Source organism: Scyliorhinus torazame, chromosome 2 (assembly GCF_047496885.1).
Source record: "Scyliorhinus torazame isolate Kashiwa2021f chromosome 2, sScyTor2.1, whole genome shotgun sequence".
In the NCBI taxonomy this organism is placed as follows: domain Eukaryota; kingdom Metazoa; phylum Chordata; class Chondrichthyes; order Carcharhiniformes; family Scyliorhinidae; genus Scyliorhinus; species Scyliorhinus torazame.
Genome location: NC_092708.1, coordinates 204,643,597 through 204,663,022, shown reverse-complemented (window position 1 = coordinate 204,663,022; position 19,426 = coordinate 204,643,597). Strand labels below are relative to the sequence as shown.

Here is a 19,426-nt window from a genome sequence, read left to right as displayed (position 1 = left end):
CGGCTCGGAGAGTTCTCGGCCCGGGGGGCGGGGGGGGGGGGAGACTCACGGAAATAGCCGAAGCTGCTAACGGTTTTTCCGGAGCAGGTTTTATTTTATTTTGAATTTGCATTACTGTGTTGTTGCATTTAAAGGGAGTGCTGGCGGGAGGAAAGAGTAATTCTTGATTGGTTTTGTTTCCAATTTTGCCGTCGTTCGTCGTTGTAGAGGGAGTCGGAAATTGCCGAGTGCGCAGTAAGAGCCGCCATCGCTGTTGTGATTGAGAAGGCCAAACAGCGGAGCGGAGCGGGCTGGGTGAGTGAGAGCGATGCTGGATGGTGATTGAGTTGGGTAACTGGCGTCCCCTGGTCGGCGATCTTGAGAGACCCCGACGGCTCTTGCACACCCGTGCCTTCGAAGCGAGGCTGTAGCCCGGCTTTCTGGGCTTTGCCCTTGACCCTGAGAGGCTCAATCCACAACTCCTCTTCAGCGGTGCCCGGCCAACCCTTTCATAATGGAACTGTTAATAAAATTGAGCTGTGGCTGGGACTGCTGAAACTGTTCTTCTGCAATACAAGTTTGTAAACTCCCTCAGTTCTTCCCCCCCCCCCCCCCCCCCCGGACCAGGATGTACAGACTAAATAGATGCTGCCCTACTCTATCCTATAGTCACACCGAAATAAACCTTTCTCAGGAGCTCACTTGGAAGATTGTGGGTACTAACCCCGCTCTGCAGACTTGAGTCCGAAATCTTGAAACGCCGTAGCAATCAAAGCTACGAGCCAAGTCCTGGAAAATGGGGGTTAGCAGAGAATCCTTACAGTGCAGAAGGGGGCCATTCGGTACATCGAGCCCGTACCAGCTCTGAAGGAACGCCCGATTGAGGCCCATTCCCCTGTCCTATCCCCATAACCCCACCTAACCTGTGGATCTTGAGACACTAAGGGGAAATTAGCATAGCCAATCCTGGGGGTTACCATTGATTTGGAACTGAACTGAGCTAACCATATTAATACTATGGCTACCAGGGCAGGCCAAAAGCTAAGAATCCTACAGCGAGTAACTCCCCTCCTGATACCCCCCCCCCCCCCCCAAGATGGTCCACCATCCCCAAGACGGTCCACCATCTACGAGGCATAGATCATAGAATTTACAGTGCAGAAGGAGGCCATTTGGCCCATCAAGTCTGCCTCGATTCTTGGAAAGAACACCCTACCCAAGCCCACACCTCCACCCTATCCCCATAACCCAGTAATCCCACCCAACACGGAGGGCAATTTTGGACACTAAGGGCCATTTATCATGGCCAATCCACCTAACCTGCACATCTTTGGACTGTGGGAGAAAACCTACGCACACACGGGGAGAACGTGCAGACTCTGCAGAGACAGTGACCCAAGCCGGGAATTGTACCTGGGACTCTGGAGCTGTGAAGCAGTGTGCTAACCACTATGCTACCCGTGCTGCCCCATACTCAGGAGTGTAATGGAATGCTCTCCACTTGCCTGGATGAGTGCAGCTCCAACAGCACTCAAGAAGCTCCACACCATCCAGGACAAAGCAGCCCGCATGATTGCGCACCGTTCCACAAACAATCAAACTCTCCAGCCATGTGTACCTTCTACAAGATGCACTGCAGTAACTTACCAAGGTTCCTTCTACAGCACCTTCCAAACCCATGACCACTACCATCTAGCAGGACAAAACCAACAGATACTTGGGAACCCCACCACTTGGAGGTTCCCTCCAAGTCACTCACCACCCTGACTTGGAAATATATCGCCGTTCCTTCACTGTCGCTGGGCAAAATTCTTGGAACTCCCTCCCTAACAGCACTTTCTGAAGGGCTACTAGGGACGGGCAATAAATACTCGCCGAAGTAGTGGCGCCAACATCCCGTAAATAATTTTTTGTTATACTATTAGCATCTTCATCTTGATAGATTGGAATATTTGAATCATTATTTCATAACATAACCTGGTGGTTCCTCAATAATCAGTTTCCACAGGCTCATGCGATCAGGCTCACTAATTTTCAGTGCTGCATTGAACTTTGTAGCCAGATGACATAGATTCAGAGCTCCTGGATGGGGGGGGGGGGGCATTAAATTCATTTCACTCACTAGTGTAGTGCAGCCTTGACTCTAATCACTGCTACAGAACTGGCAAGACCACAAATGCATTTGAACAGTAGAACGAGAATTTTCAAATCGCAGCTTTGCCAGCTGGGAAGATCACAAAATGTAGCTAGCGCAAGCACAGGGCTAACAGGCGAAAAGGACTTGATATGAGCTAGAATATGCATGGCAAGGTCTTGGGGAGCTCAGGTTCATAGAGGGTAAGGGCGGTGCAGTATTTAGCATTGCTGCCTAACGGCACCGAGGTCCCAGGTTTGATCCCGGCCCTGGGTCACTGTCCGTGTGAAGTTTGCATATTCTCCCTGTGCTGTATGGGTCTCACCCCCACAACCCAAAAGATGTGCAGGCTAGGTGGATCGGCCATGCTAAATTGACCCTTAATTGGGAAAAATAAATAATTGGAAACTCTACATTTTTAAAGGTTCATAGAGGATGGAAGGTTAAAGGCTGGTCTGGAGAGCATCCGAATAGTCAAGTGTGGAGATAACAAAATCATGGATGAGGGTTTCGGCAGTAAGCAAGCTGAGGCAGGGCTGGAGTCGGTGGAAGTTTGTTTAAGTTGATTCTAACTGAATGCTTCCTCTGTATGCAGGTCGCCATCATGTTGCGATTACCTGTGATTCGCAGGACGTTAACCGGCGTTTCCCAGTCTGCCAAAGATGTCCTGGGAGCAAAGAGCAATGGTATGAAAAATAATAGGGATGAGAAGTGTCCCCCTGTCAGCTATTTCAATGTATTGTGATCAATGTTGTGAGAGCTTACTAAGTTTCTCTGCACAGAGTTTTTTAAGTTTTGCAATTTTAATTGGCAATTTAGCATCGCCAGTCCATCTACCCTGCATATCTTTTGTGTTATGGGGGCGAGACTCACACAGACACTAGGAGAATGTGCAAACTCCACATGGTCAGTGACCTGGCGCCTGGATAGAACCAGGGTCCTCAGTGCCATAAGGAAGCAGTGCTAACCACTGTGCCACCTTGCTGCCATACCTCTGCACAGATTTACAGGGACATTGTAAATTTGTGGGGTGCTTGAGCTAATTTTATTAATTTGCGGGATGTGGGCATCGCTGGCTTGGCCAGCATTTATTGCCCATCCCAAATTGCTCTTGAACTGAGGGACTTGCCTTGCCATTTCAGAGGGAAGTTAAGAGTCAACCAAATTGCTGTGGGTCTGGAACATAACATAAGAACTAGGAGCAGACTTCTGGTTGCGGCTATGCAGAGCTAAGCCGCACGATTCGGCAGCTCCCGCTACTACGGACTTTTGGGCTCATTGGAGGAGCCCCAACTGAATTTTTTTTGACGACAACCCGTGGGGAAGTGAAGAGAGAGGTCCCCCTCCAACATTTATGGACCGGACCAGAAGTGCAACGGCCAAAAAAGCGGAATTGGAGCAGCGGGAGAAGCGAGGGGCAAAAATCAAAATGGCGGCGGCCGGGGACAAAGCGGAGTGCGGGCCGGAGCTGCAGGAATTCATCAAGCGCTGCTTCGAGGAGCTGCGGAAGGAGATGCTGGCGCCTATGCTGGCGGTAATTGAAGGACTAGGGGTAACCCAGAAGACCCACGAGGTGAAGATCCAGGAGGTACAGAAAAGAGTGAGTGAGAATGAGGACGAGCTCTTGGGCCTGGCGGTGAAAGTGGAGCGGCACGAGGCGCTACACAAGAAGTGGGCGGGAAGACTCGGAAGACCTGGAGAACAGGTCGAGGAGAAAGAATCTGCGGATCCTGGGTCTCCCAGAAGGAGTGGAGGGGGCCGATGCCGTGGCATACGCGGGCACGATGATCGGGGCGATGATGGGCGCGGAGGCCCCTTCGAGGACGCTGGAGCTGGACGGGGCACACCGGGTGCTGGCAAGGAAGCCCAAGGCAAATGAGCCGCCAAGGGTGATGGTGGTGAGATTTCACCGGTTCACAGACAGAGAGAGGGTCCTGAAATGGGCCAAGAAGGAGCGGAGCAGCAAGTGGGACAATGCAGAGATCCGAATATACCCGGACTGGAGCACGGAGGTTGCTAAGCGGAGAGCGGGTTTCAACCGGGCCAAAGCGGTGCTGCACCGGAAGAGTGAAATTTGGAAGGCTGCAGCTAGCGCGACCGTGGGTTACATACAAGGACCAACACTGCTACTTCGAAACGCCTGAAGAGGCGTGGACCTTTATACAAACTGAAAAGTTGGACTCTAACTGAGGGTTTGTGAGGGTGGGGGGTGTTTGAGGGTTGATGTGTGATGGTTGTTGTATATAGGGGGTCAATCACGCGCAGGAAATGTTACATGGGCTGGGGGGTGGGGGGGGGGGGGGAGACAAGGCCGCAACAGGAGCTGTGCCAGAGGGGGCGGGGCAGGCTTTGGAAAGCACGGGGTTTTTCCCCACGCGCGGGAAGAAAGGCGGGAAGGGGAACAAAGGAACATATATTGATTGGGAGACTCACACGGGGGGGTCAAAGAGACGGCGGGGGAAGCCGGTGTCAGGTGTCAGCTGACTTACGGGAGTGATATGGAGGGAGCAAAAAAGCTAGACAGGGGTCGAGCGGGGGGAGGGGAGGGGGGAAGGGGGAAAGTGTTGCTGCTGCCCTGGCCGAAAGGGAATGGGACACAGAAGAGGTGGTCAGGACGGAGGTCCCCCGACTGGGGGACTGGAGGGTGAGGGAGACGCGGACACGGGACTGGCCCAGAAAAGGAGAGGGGAGGGGGGTGGGGGGTGGGGGGTGGGAGCCCCTCCAATCCGGCTGATAACGTGGAACGTGAGGGGCCTGAATGGGCCGGTGAAGAGGGCTCGAGTGTTCGCGCACTTGAAGGGACTGAAGGCAGACGTGGCTATGCTCCAAGAGACACACCTGAAGGTGGCGGACCAGGTCAGGTTAAGAAGGGGATGGGTAGGACAGGTATTTCACTCGGGACTGGACGCGAAGAATAGAGGGGTGGCAATTGTGGTGGGAAAGCATGTGTCATTTGAGGCCAAGACTATCGTAGTGGATAATGGAGGGAGATATGTGATGGTGAGCGGTAGGTTGCAAGGGACGTGGGTGGTGTTGGTAAACGTATACGCCCCGAACTGGGATGATGCAGGATTCATGAAGCGCATGTTGGGGCGCATTCCGGACCTGGAGGTAGGAGGCCTGATAATGGGAGGGGACTTCAATACAGTGCTGGACCCAGCACTGGACCGCTCCAGATCAAGGACTGGAAAGAGGCCGGCGGCGGCCAAGGTGCTTGGGGGGGTTTATGGATCAGATGGGGGGAGTGGACCCATGGAGGTCTGCAAGACCGCAGGCCAGGGAATTTTCTTTTTTCTCCCACGTGCACAAAGCCTACTCCCGGATAGATTTTTTTGTTCTGGGCAGGGTGCTCATCCCGAGGGTGGAGGCGACGGAGTATTCGGCCATAGCTGTTTCGGACCATGCCCCGCACTGGGTGGAAATGGGGCTGGGAGAGGAGAGGGACCAACGCCCGCTGTGGCGGCTGGATGTGGGACTGCTGGCAGATGAGGTGGTGTGTGGGAAGGTGAGGGGGTGTATCGAAAGGTACTTGGAGGCCAACGACAACGGGGAGGTGCGAGTGGGGGTGGTATGGGAGGCGTTGAAGGCGGTGATCAGGGGAGAGCTAATCTCCATCAGGGCTCATAGGGAGAAGACAGAGGGCATGGAAAGGGAGAGGTTAGTGGGGGAGATTTTGAGATTGGACAGGATATACGCAGAGGCCCCGGAGGAAAGATTACTTGGGGAAAGACGATGGCTCCAGACGGAGTTTGACCTGTTGACCACAGGGAAGGCGGAGGCACAGTGGAGGAAGGCGCAGGGGGCGACCTACGAGTATGGGTAAAAGGTTAGTCGGATGCTGACACACCAGCTCCGTAAGAGGACGGCAGCGTGGGAAATAGGGGGAATCAAAGATGGAATGGGAGCCACGGTTCGGAGTGCGACGAAAATAAACGAGGTATTCAAGGCCTTCTATGAAGAGCTGTACAGATCCCAGCCCCCAGCAGGGGAAGAGGGGATGAGACGATTCCTAGACCAACTGAGATTCCCGAGGGTGGAGGAGCAAGAGGTGGCTGGTTTGGGGGCACCAATTGGGTTGGAGGAGCTGAGCAAGGGTTTGGGGAGTATGCAGGCGGGGAAGGCCCTGGGGCCGGACGGGTTCCCGGTGGAGTTCTACAGAAAGTACGTAGACCTGTTGGCCCCGCTACTAGTGAGGACCTTTAACGAGGCAAGAGAGGAGGGGACCCTGCCCCCGATAATGTCGGAAGCGACAATTTCTTTGATCCTAAAGCGGGACAAGGACCCACTGCAATGTGGATCGTACAGGCCGATCTCACTCCTCAATGTGGACGCTAAGTTGTTGGCAAAAGTGCTGGCCACGAGGATTGTGGACTGTGTCCCGGGGGTGATCCATGAGGACCAGACGGGATTCGTAAAGGGCAGGCAATTAAACACTAATGTGCGGCGGCTCTTAAACGTGATAATGATGCCATCGGAGGAGGGAGAGGCGGAGATAGTGGCAGCTATGGACGCGGAAAAGGCCTTTGACCGAGTAGAGTGGGAGTACCTCTGAGAGGTGCTGCGTAGGTTTGGGTTCGGGGGAGGGTTTATCAGCTGGGTTAAGCTCCTTTACAGAGCCCCGGTGGCGAGTGTAGTGACAAACCGGCGGAGGCCGGAGTACTTTCGGCTGTACCGAGGAACGAGTCCCCCCCTGTTGTTTGCATTGGCGATCGAACCCTTGGCCATGTCACTGAGGGAGTCTAATAAATGGAGGGGGGTGGTCAGAGGGGGAGAAGAGCATCGGGTGTCGCTATATGCGGATGAACTGTTGCTGTACGTGGCGGACCCAATGGAGGGGATGGTGGAGGTCATGCAGACTCTAAGGGAGTTTGGGGAATTTTCGGGCTATAAGCTCAATGTAGGGAAGAGCGAGCTCTTTGTATTGTAACAGGCAGGGGACCAAGAAAGAGGGATAGGAGACCTACCGCTGAGGAGGGCGGCGGGGAGTTTTCGGTATCTGGGGATCCAGATAGCCAGGAGTTGGGGGGCCCTACATAAAGTGAATCTGATGAGGTTGGTGGAGCAAATGGAGGAGGACTTCAAAAGATGGGACATGTTACCGCTCTCGCTAGCGGGTAGAGTGCAGTCGGTCAAAATGGTGATCCTTCCGAGGTTTCTGTTTGTGTTTAAGTGCCTTCCCATCGTGATCACCAAGGGCTTTTTTAAGAGAGTAGGTAGGAGTATTATGGGATTTGTGTGGGCGGATAAGACCCCGAGGGTAAAGAGAGGGTTCCTGGAACGCAGTAGGGACTGAGGAGGGTTGGCGCTGCCAAACCTAGGGAGCTACTACTGGGCATCAAATGTGGCGAAGATCCGTAAGTGGGTTATGGAGGGAGAGGGGGCGGCATGGAAGAGGATGGAGATGGCGTCCTGTAAAGGAACGAGCCTGGGGGCGTTGGTGACGGCACCGCTGCCGTTCTCGCCGTCAAAGTATACCACAAGCCCGTTGGTGGCGGCAACGTTAAGGATCTGGGGCTAGTGGAGACGGCACAGGGGTGCAGTGGGAGCCTCGTTGTGGTCCCCGATCAGGGGTAACCACCGGTTTGTCCCGGGGAAGATGGACTGGCATCGGGCGGGGATTAGAAGAATGGGGGACCTGTTCATTAGGGGACATTTGCGAGCCTAGGGGCACTAGAGGAGAAGTTTGAGTTACCCCCGGGAAATGCTTTTAGATATATGCTGGTGAGGGCTTTTGTGAGGCGACAGGTCAGGGAATTTCCATTGCTCCCGGCACAAGAAATTCAAGACAGGGTAATCTCGGGTGTATGGGTCGGGGAGGGTAAGGTGTCGGCAATACACCAGGAGATGAAAGAAGAGGGGGAAGTGCTAGTAGAAGAGTTGAAGGGTAAATGGGAGGAGGAGCTCTGGGAGGAGATCGAGGAAGGTCTGTGGGCTGATGCCTTGGGTAGGGTTAATTCCTCCTCCTCGTGTGCCAGGCTCAGCCTGATACAATTTAAGGTAGTTCACAGAGCGCACTTGACGGGGGCGAGGTTGAGTAGGTTCTTTGGGGTAGAGGACAGATGTGGAAGGTGCTCAGGGAGCCCGGTGAACCATGTCCATATGTTTTGGTCATGCCCGGCATTGGAGGGGTTCTGGAGAGGAGTGGCGGGAGCAATATCACAGGTGGTGAAAGTCCGGGTCAAGCCAAGCTGGGGGCGAGCAATATTTGGAGTAGTGGACGAACCGGGAGTGCAGGAGGCGAAAGAGGCCATCATTCTGGCCTTTGCGTCCCTAGTAGCCCGGCAAAGGATCTTGCTAATGTGGAAGGAGGCGAAGCCCCCTAGCGTGGAGGCCTGGATAATCAACATGGCTGGGTTCATAAAGCTGGAGAGGATTAAGTTTGCCTTGAGAGAGTCTGCGCAGGGGTTCTACAGGCGGTGGCAACCGTTCCTAGACTATCTCGCGGAGCGTTAGAGGAAGGTCGGTCAGCAGCAGCAGCAACCCTGGGGGGGACGGGGGACGTCTTGGGAAGGGGGGGGAATGGGGGATTGCTTGGGGGATGGATGAGCAAGAGACAACATGAAGGGTGGGGGAAACTGGCACGTGCGGGAGAGAGCCAGTGTATAAAGCTATGTAAATATACCATTTTGCCATGTATATATCTTGCTCAGTGCGATTTCTTGTTATTTTGTTACGGGGGGGGGGGGGGTTATTGTTTGTAAGGGGAAAAAATTGTGTTGTTCAAAAACTTTAATAAATATTTTTTTTAAAAAAAAGAACTAGGAGCAGGAGTAGGCCATCTGGCCCCTCGAGCCTGCTCCACCATTCAATTAGATCGTGGCTGATCTTTTGTGGACTCAGCTCCACTTTCCGGCCCGAACACCATAACCCTTAATCCCTTTATTCTTCAAAAAACTATCTATCTTTATCTTAAAAACATTTAATGAAGGAGCCTCTACTGCTTCATTGAGCAAGGAATTCCATAGATTCACAACCCTTTGGGTGAAGAAGTTCTTCCTAAACTCAGTCCTAAATCCACTTCCCCTTATTTTGAGGCTATGCCCCCTAGTTCTGCTTTCACCCGCCAGTGGAAACAACCTGCCCGCATCTATCCTATCTATTCCCTTCATAATTTTATATGTTTCTATAAGATCCCCCCTCATCCTTCTAAATTCCAACGAGTACAGTCCCAGTCTGCTCAACCTCTCCTCGTAATCCAACCCCTTCAGCTCTGGGATTAACCTAGTGAATCTCCTCTGCACACCCTCCAGTGCCAGTACGTCCTTTCTCAAGTAAGGAGACCAAAACTGAACACCATACTCCAGGTGTGGCCTCACTAACACCTTATACAATTGCAGCAGAACCTCCCTAGTCTTAAACTCCATCCCTCTAGCAATGAAGGACAAAATTCCATTTGCCTTCTTAATCATCTGTTGCACCTGTAAACCAACTTTTTGCGACTCATGCACTAGCACACCCATGTCTCTCTGCACAGCAGCATGTTTTAATATTTTTTATCATTTAAATAATAATCCCTTTTGCTGTTATTCCTACCAAAATGGATAATCTCACATTTGTCAACATTGTATTCCATCTGCCAGACCCTAGCCCATTCACTTAGCCTATCCAAATCCCTCTGCAGACTTCCAGTATCCTCTGCACTTTTTGCTTTACCACTTATCTTGGTGTCGTCTGCAAACTTGGACACATTGCCCATGGTCCCCAACTCCAAATCATCTATGTAAATTGTGAACAGTTGTGGGCCCAACACTGATCCCTGAGGGACACCACTAGCTACTGATTGCCAACCAGAGAAACACCCATTAATCCCCACTCTTTGCTTTCTATTAATTAACCAATCCTCTATCCATGCTACTACTTTCCCCTTAATGCCATGCATCTTTATCTTATGCCGTAACCTTTTGTGTGGCACCTTGTCAAAGACTTTCTGGAAATCCAGATATACCACATCCATTGGCTCCCTGTTATCTACCGCACTGTTAATGTCCTCAAAAAATTCCACTAAATTAGTTAGGCACGACCTTCCCTTTATGAACCTATGCTGCGTCTGCCCAATGGGACAATTTCCATCCAGATGCCTCGCTATTTCTTCCTTGATGATAGATTCCAGCATCTTCCCTACTACCGAAGTTAAGCTCACTGGCCTATAATTTCCCGCTTTCTGCCTACCTCCTTTTTTAAATAGTGGTGTCACGTTTGCTAATTTCCAATCCGCCGGGACCACCCCAGAGTCTAGTGAATTTTGGTAAATTATCACTAGTGCATTTGCAATTTCCCTAGCCATCTCTTTTAGCACTCTGGGATGCATTCCATCAGGGCCAGGAGACTTGTCTACCTTTAGCCCCATTAGCTTGCCCATCCCTACCTCCTTGGTGATAACAATCCTCTCAAGGCCCTCACCTGTCATAGCCTCATTTCCATCAGTCACTGGCATGTTATTTGTGTCTTCCACTGTGAAGACCGACCCAAAAAACCTGTTCAGTTCCTCAGCCATTGCCTCATCTCCCATTATTAAATCTCCCTTCTCATCCTCTAAAGGACCAATATTTACCTTTGCCACTCTTTTTTGTTTTATATTTGGAGCCGCACATTGGCCAGACCAAGTAAGGAAGACAGATTTCCTTCCCTAAAGGATATTAGTGAACCAGATAAGTTTTTAACTCAATCGACAATGGTTTCAAGGAAATCCTTAGACTTTTACTTCCATATTTTTATTGAATTCAAATTGCACTATCTGCCATGTTGGGTTTCGAACCCACGTCCTGAGAGCATTACCCTGGGTTACTGGATTGCTAGTCAAGTGGCGACACCACTAAGCCACTACCTCCTCCTAAATTTCTGATCGACTTCTCTGGATTTTGGCAGCACTGAGCAGGTCAGGGTTATTGACTGTCCCTCATTTCCCTGCAGCATGGTGGTTAGCACTGTTACCTCACAGCGCCAAGGACCCAGATTTGATTCCGGCCTTGGGTTACTGTCTGTGTGGAGTTTGCACGTTCTCCCCGTGTCTGCGTGTGTTTCCTCCGGGTGCTCCCTTTTCCTCCCACATTCCAAAGTTATGCAGGTTAGGTGAATTGACCATGCTAAATTGCTCATTAGTGACCAAAGATGTGTAGGTTCGAGAGCGGGAATAGGGAGTGGGCCCAAGTAGGGTGCTCTTTCAGAGGGTCGGTGCAGACTTGATGGGCCAAATGGCTCCTCCTGCACTGTAGGGATTCTATGATTGTAAGATGCAGTCAGCAGTTAGAACTGATGGGCTTGCTGAGTCCCATCAAACCAGAACAGGCGCCAGAATGTGGCGACTAGGGGATTTTCACAGTAACTTCATTGCAGTGTTAGTGTAAGCCTGCTTGTGATAATAAAGATTATTATTATAAGAGCTTTAAGAATCAACTGCATTGTGTGTAGCTGGAGTCGTCTCTAGTCCAGACCAGCTGGCAAGGTCACTTCTCTGAAGGGCAATAGTGAAACATTTGGGTTTCAAAAACAATCCTTGCATGGATGTTTTGATTTATTTTCCCCAGATGCCAGTCCACAAATGACTGAATTTATTGGTTCATTTTCCCAACTTGTTATGGGGGGGATTTGAACTTTCAACCACTGGGCTGCAGGTACTAAATCCACTACCCTATGTCGTAGCATTACTGCCATTCATCTTTGCTGTAAATTGTCCCTTCAGTGTGGAAGGAACTTCACCTTGTACCTGATATGTGACCTTGGGCTTATTTCCAAAGCAGTGTAATACTGTATCATTCCTGAAAGTACTTGATGTTGAAACTCGTCCACTGTTGCTGTGCTGCCAACCCATAGCTTTGTGAGCACAACATTTTAAAATGTTATCTATAGGTTACTTTATGAGGGTATGTGTCTTCCTGGGGCTTTGGCTATGAGTTTTTTAAATTGTTTGTCTCTTTAGGTGGGGGTGTGTTGCCTTTTTTACCTACTATAAATATGGCAATCAATAAGGTTGCCCTTTCTTTGGATATTGATATTATATTTCTCAGAGTCGCCAGCTATCAAATGACACCACCACAAGGTTCAACCAGATATCGATCAAAGAGCCAAACACCAGTTAGTTAGTTCAAGATCAATGGTACTTTATTTACACACACAATTAATCATGCAACATAGACACTACTAGTTAAACTACACCTATCAACTATGACAACCTGTCCTTAACTTCAGGCACCCGTCAGGAACAGTGGCCGTTGTTCGAATCTGGGCCTATCGGGTCTGTAGAAGTAACTGCTGCTCAGCTGGGCTCATCCGTCTGGTAGTGAGCGTTGAACTTGAACTTGCTTCTGGTGGTGCTGCAATTGGAAGTAGACGTTGCTGGAGCGCCAGGTCCAAGAGAGGCCGAACACATGGTGGTCTCTCTCTTTATCCTTGGGGAGTTTCGCGCTCTTTTGGGCGGTCCTTCGGTTTGGATCCCATTAATTGGGTAATTCTTGATCACTGTGTTTGATTTGAGCCAATAACGGGGCGGGTGCCTTGATGGCTGGGCGTGTCCTAAGCGTTCATTGACCCTGTTATTTACTCTTCCTGAGTACAGGGAGTGGCGCCAAAATGTCTGGGATTGTATCGGTTGCTCAAGTATCGGTCTTTTGTCTGACGGAGATGGGCCATCCAAATGCTAATCGGTTGGGGGTTTTGATACCGTCTGGATTCTTCACTCACAAATATACATTCAGGCTCTGAGCCTTGCATTGTCCATTTTTCCCGTTTATGCTTTGCGACCATTCATGTTCCTTATTGTCCCAGATGTCACCACCTGTAGCGGTGGTGTGTTATTAAATTAACAATTTTTGCAATTGATACTGTAATACAATCCAAAACGCAGAGGTGGTTCCTCTCTTAAACAATGAATTCTAAAGTTGAATCGAATTTTTACAAATAAATAATTTGATGCTCAACAGCAAGTGTCGTAACTACAGTTCAATTAACTTTCTTGGTTGCAAGTAGGGTTTTTAAGGCATGTATCTCTGACGTCCTTTTGTCCAGGCAATTTTGTTTTATCTGCCGTATCTGCTCTGCTTCTATAGAGAGCTGTATGCTTTCGAGCAGCGCTTCGCCAATTGTTTGGGTGTCAGCCTCAAAAGAGCCATCTAAAAATTTCACATCCTCGCTTTGTACCCACATTTTTTAAATGTGCATGTGTCAAACTAGTTCATATAATAGGGGACGTTGGAGCTGGGAGTACTGCTTAAGATTTGCTTGCTAACATTATTTTTAAGTGCCAATATCAAACTAGTCTGAGTTGTAAATATTTCATTCATGTAGAACTGATTCCATTGTTCTCTCTGCAGGTGATGTCATTCCTTAAATAGGAAGTAGGAAAAATGTTGTCCACTTATTTTTCAGTCTTTCGATCTCCAATCAGTTGCTTTTTTATTACTGAATCTCTGTCATTGCTCACTGCTGTGCCCCACTTAATGCTCTAAATTTATGATCTCTCTTGCCATGCATGCTTCTCAGCTGGACCTCCGACCTCTCTCTCTCCCATCCCATCACCTGTTTCCAATCAATCTTTTCAAATTGCAATGTTTGAATTTGAAAGCATATCCAATCATCCACTCTGTTGCACAGATTTATAAAATCCATTGCATTGGTGAGGGTCAGCCCTAGCTCGGTGGGTAGCACTCTATTCCCTGAATCTGAAAGTTCAAGTTCCACTTTCTGACTTGAATAAATAATCTCAGATAACACATCAGTATTGCATTATCCTTCAGACAAGACATTTAACTGAGGGCCCATCTATCGCTTTTCTTTGCAAGATCCTTCGGTATTATTTGAAGAATAGCATGGTTCTGCCAGTGTCCAGGCCCATATTCCTCCCTTATCCCCCCAAAATGGTCATTCATCTCAGTGAGGTTGAATGTGAGGTCTTGATGTGTAAAATAACTGCTGTGTACAACAGTGACTTTGTGTCATGAAAATAATGAATTGTATGAAATGTTGAGAGGGATGTGATAAAGCATTATATGCCTACAAGTTTGTTTTAGCTTTCCCTAAATCAAAATAATATCAGACCATTATTTATCAGCTGTAGCTTTTCCATTCACTGCAAGAATCCCATACCAACAGAAACAGATCTCGGCCCAGAGGTTTCGATATGTCTCTATTGGGCCTTAAGATGGTCCACCGTTTTCAGTTGCAGCAGGAATGTTGCTCTGTGGAGTTTTACTGGCAAAAGTTTCTTTACTGCGTCAGTCACAGATTAATAGCAGGATTTTTGCCTCGGAGTCACAAAGCAACAAGGTTTAAATTTCACCTGAGATTGAGAACATAATCTAGGCTTACAGTCCAGTGCAATATTGAGGGAATGTCACATTGTTGAAGGTATTATATTTCAAACGAACATTAATCCAAGGCCCCTTTTGCTTTCTCAGGGCATGTAAAGGACCCAAGGGCACTATCTCAAAGAAGAGCAATGCAGTTTTCCAAGTTACCCTGTCTCATATTTATCTCTCAAAGTCAATAAAACAATATCTGGACATGATTACATTGCTGTTTGTGGGAGCTTGCTGTGATTCCTACATTACAACAGTGACCACACTTCAAAAGTCTCTCCGTTGGCTGTAAAGTATTTTGGGATATCCTGAGGTCATGGATGGTACTCTACCATGGATTTGTACAGGATAAAAAAGGGGGCCTTTTGACCCATTATGTCTGGACTGGCTCTTGGACAGAGCTATACAATTAGTCTCACACTCCTGCACTTGCCCCATAACTCTGCAAACCTACCATATTTCTTTACATTTTGTCCAACCTGCTATCCCACCACAAAAGGTCTGGTGTGCCCTAATTTGGAAAACATAACTGTTACGTAAATCAAATGCATTATTTCTGTACTGCAATCCAAAAATGGCACCTTGTAATTCATGTCTTTGTGATAATTTCATGCTGGTACAACAACCTGCTGTTTGCTCTTGTCTTGTATTTTTCAGTTCGCACCACTGCTACAGCAGCTAGCAACCTGGTTGAGGTATTCATTGATGGCAAGCAAGTGATGGTGGAGCCTGGAACCACTGTCCTACAGGTAAAGTAGCTGACTGTATCAGTAAACCATTGTAAATTTAGACTTGGGTCAGCTGGAAAGGGCGAAGAAGAGATTTCTGCAGGAGTTATTTTGGCAGGCAAGGAAGCTGAGAGACAAATAAAACTATTGGAGTGAATGACAAAAGCACAATACTAATGTTTGTTGTCATTTAATCCTGTGTCCCTGGAGTGTCCAAGCCACAGAACCTTGCAAGCCACAGATAGGACCCAGTTTCCTCGGCTTTGTGAATTGGATTGATGGAGGAAAGTGTACTGCCTGAGGCCCACAAACTTAAAATTGTGTTCCCTTGCTGCTCACTGAACTACCGGCCCAACTATTTTCTGTTTTACTAAATAGGAGAGCCACATGTCCAGGATGGGCTATCAGACCTCAATTGAAAATGTTTTTGAACTCTCAGCTACATTGCAGGAAGCCTTGTAGATGTTGATAATTTCAGTCAAGTTTACCATATGTACTCTAGGAAAAGTCAATCACACCTAAAAGTTCACCCCATGATTTTTGGCAGAACAGTTTCCATATACTTTGTGTTGAAGTCGATCCTGGCTTTTCCGAGATCAGAGCCCAAAAACTCTCAAACCCAAAGTATAATCCCGGAGATGTTAATGATGTTCAAGGGCATTGTGAATACATAAATGCAAATGAAAATGTGTACCGATAAATAAATGCTGAAAACATTTATGCATTTAAGTTTTGCTTTCATTTATTCAAACTTTTGAAACATCAGATTATAAATGGAAGTGACTATGAAATCTAAAGTGTTATTTGTTCTTTACTTTATTCCTTTGTGACGTTGCTTTTTTAGATTTCAGCTGGGCCCAAATTAAGCACACGTGCCAATATCTCAAATTAATTACTCATGAGAAATTGACCTTGTGACTTTTGGCCTAAAGAATTGGTCTCAAAAATTCCAATTTTAAAAAGAGTATATAGTAATTGAAGTGTTCAAAATTCCGAGGGATTTGGGCGAAACTTTGCACTGATGGGAGGATCCAAAACCAGAGGATATAAATTTAAGCTAATTAGCATATGAACTCAGGGAGATGCAAATTTTCTTCAATAATAATAATAATCTTTATTGGTCACAAGTAGGCTTACATTAACACTGCAATAAAGATACAGCATGTTGTTAGGATTTGGAGTGGGTTGCCTGAAAGGAAATCAAATTTGGAAGCAGATTCAGTGGTAATTTTCAACGGGCAGTTGGAATATATAGGAACATCAGACTTAGGAGTGCGAGTGGACAATTTGCCCCTTTGGCCCTGCTCTGCCATTCAATAAGATCATGGCTGATCTGCTTGTGGTCTCAGTTCCACTTTTCTGCCTGTACCCTGTAACCTAACCTTTGTGTCCCTTGCCTATCAGAAATATGTCTCACTCTGCCTTGAATAAATGTAATGCCCCAGCCTCCGCTGCTCTTTGGGGAAAGAGAATTCAACAGACTAGCGACCCTCTGAGAGATAAAAATTCTCCTTATCGTGTCTTGTTCTTAAACTGTGTCCCCAGTTCAAGACTCTCCCATAAGCGGAGGCATCCTCTTGTTATCTACTCCTCAAGATCTTTTTTTGCTTCAATAAGATCATCTCTCATTCTCCTAAACTCTATTGGTTATAGGCCCAACCTGTTCCACATTTCTTCAATGGACAGCCCTTCATCCCAAGAGTGAACTTCCCAATGTACTGATTCTCATACAATTATATTTTTGAAATAAGGGGACCAAAACTATTCAATGCTCCAGAAGTGGTCTGACCAATGTCTTGTATAGCTGCAGTTTCTCTTACAATAAAAACCAACATTCCATTTGCCTTCCTAATCACTTGCAGCTAGCATTTTGTGGTTCATGTACCAAGATACCCTTTGTATCACCATGTTCTCCAGTCTCTCGCCATTTAAACAGTATATTGCTTTATTATTCTTCCTGCGTAAGTGGACAGGTTCACATTTTCCCACATTATACTCCATCTGCCAAATTTATGCCCACTCTTAACCCAAGTACAATAAGAAGTCTTACAACACCAGGTTAAAATCCAACAGGTTTCTTTCAAATCACTAGCTTTCGGAGCACAGCCCCTTCCTCAGGTGAATGAAGAGGTCGGTTCCAGAAACACATATAGACAAGATGTGGAGATGCCGGCGTTGGACTGGGGTGAGCACAGTAAGACACGTTGCATCTTTGACTTTGTCTATGTATATGTTTCTGGAACCTACCTCTTCATTCACCTGAGGAAGGAGCAGTGCTCCGAAAGCTAGTGATTTGAAACAAAACTGTTGGACTTTAACCTGGTGTTGTAAGACTTCTTACTGTAATATATAGACAAAGTCAATGATGCAAGACGATACTTTGAATCCGAGTCTTTGCAGGTAATTAAGTCTTTACCGGTCCAGACAGAGGAACTGGAGAGAGGTCTATATGTTTCTGGAACCCACCTCTTCATTCATCTGAGGAAGGAGCTGTGCTCCAAAAGCTAGTGATTCGAAATAAACCTGTTGGACTTTAACCTGGTGTTGTAAGACTTCTTATTGTGCTCACCCCAGTCCAGCGCCGGCATCTCCACATCATTAACCCAAGTATATCTATTTGCAGATTTTCTAACTCCTCTTGAAACTTACTTTCCTACCCATCTTGGTGCTGTAGGCAAATTTAGCTATTGTACATTCAGTCCATTGATCCAAATGTTGATTGTAAATAGATGCGGCCCACAGTACTGATCCCTGTAGCACACAATAAGTTAGATCTTGCCAATTCGAAAAAGACCCATTAATCCCTAATCTCTGCTCCCTGTTAGCTAACCGATCCTTTGTCTATTTTTGTTTACCTTAATCAACAGCCACGTGCACACTTTTCATCCCTGCAGGGATCATCTGAATTTTGGTCAATTGATCAATCTCACAGCCAGTTGTGGTGTCCCATTGAGATCAACTGACACAGTGCAATATTGAGGGAATGTCACATTGTTGAAGGTATTATCAATGTCACGTCATCCATCTATCCACCAGCTCATTAGCTGAACACCTCTCCCCATTCTAAACAAGAAAACATTGCCTCTGAAAGGTAAAATGGATCTTAACTCAGGAAGTAATGTGACAAACCCAGTCTCTCTTCTGATTACAGGCCTGCGAGAAAGTTGGTATACAGATCCCACGGTTTTGTTACCATGACAGGCTGTCCGTTGCTGGGAATTGTCGAATGTGCCTGGTGGAAATCGAGAGGGCACCTAAGGTAACGGGAGTGTATGTGTTTTATAATGGAGGGACTTCCAACTGGATGAACATAGTCGAAAAGATGGGCAATGAAAAGTGATGTTACTGGGAAATAAATTCCATTTGTCATGAAATGGGCCAATTTAAGGAGAGGGCCAGGGAAGCAATAGTGTTCCCACAGGAAGAGAACTGGGAGGAAGGATTTCTCTATCATAGGCATAGTGTGAATTTAGGGTGGGAAGTAAAAATCAGAACGTATTCATTCAGCATTTTGTACAAGTGAGATCTCCTACTGAGGTTACAGCATTTCTTGTCCCTTTTCCCGTCCTTCCCTCCCTTATCCCTCTCCCTCTCTGCCCTGCCCACTGTTCTTTGTCCTGTTCCAACACTCTTTGTCGTACTGGATTGCCACCTTTACATCAATACTGTGATGTTGGTGGCAGGGGCACTGCACACCAGTAGCCAGAGGAAGATTAGCGACATAGAACACCTTTGTACACCGCAAATTGTAATATTTGAAGTAGATTAACTTTTTTAAAAGACCAAAACGAGCCATCCCCTTTTCAAATTGAATTGAATCGGAAGTATTATAAATATTGAATTTTCTTCCCATAATATTGAAACGGTAATGATTTATTTATATTTGTTATTCTCTGACTCAATATTTATTATTCTGTTGTTAATGTTAGTTGACTACAAATTTCGTGGTCCTTTTTCTTTTTTTTCAAGCCCGTGGCTGCATGTGCGATGCCTGTGATGAAAGGGTGGAACATCCTTACTAACTCAGAGAAAAGCAAGAAAGCCAGGTATCGTCTATATGAAACCTCTTTGAAGATCGCTCTGTGAACATGCAGTTACAAAGAACGGAAAACACCCACCTGTCTGTAGGGCTCAATTGCAATCTGACATAAGAACTAGGAGCAGGAGGAGGCAATTCAGCCCTTCGAGCCTGCATTGCATTCAATACAATCATGGCTGATGTCATCTCCACCTTCCAGCCTGTTCTCAATAAACCTTTATCCTGCTACTAATTAAAAACCTATCCAACTCCTCAA

The 19,426-nt window shown here is 47.3% G+C and overlaps 1 protein-coding gene across 1 annotated transcript in view; it reads left to right on the top strand.

The window, feature by feature from the left end:
* Positions 1–133: 133 nt before the first annotated feature.
* ndufs1 (NADH:ubiquinone oxidoreductase core subunit S1) overlaps positions 134–19,426 on the top strand; it is an 81,754-nt gene continuing 62,461 nt past the window's right edge. The window contains exons 1-5 of the mRNA XM_072482921.1: positions 134–294; positions 2,709–2,799; positions 15,061–15,152; positions 18,283–18,390; positions 19,101–19,177. Of these exons, the coding sequence (XP_072339022.1) occupies positions 2,718–2,799; positions 15,061–15,152; positions 18,283–18,390; positions 19,101–19,177 (359 nt within the window). The 5' untranslated portion in view covers positions 134–294; positions 2,709–2,717. The remainder of the gene's footprint in view (positions 295–2,708; positions 2,800–15,060; positions 15,153–18,282; positions 18,391–19,100; positions 19,178–19,426) is intronic.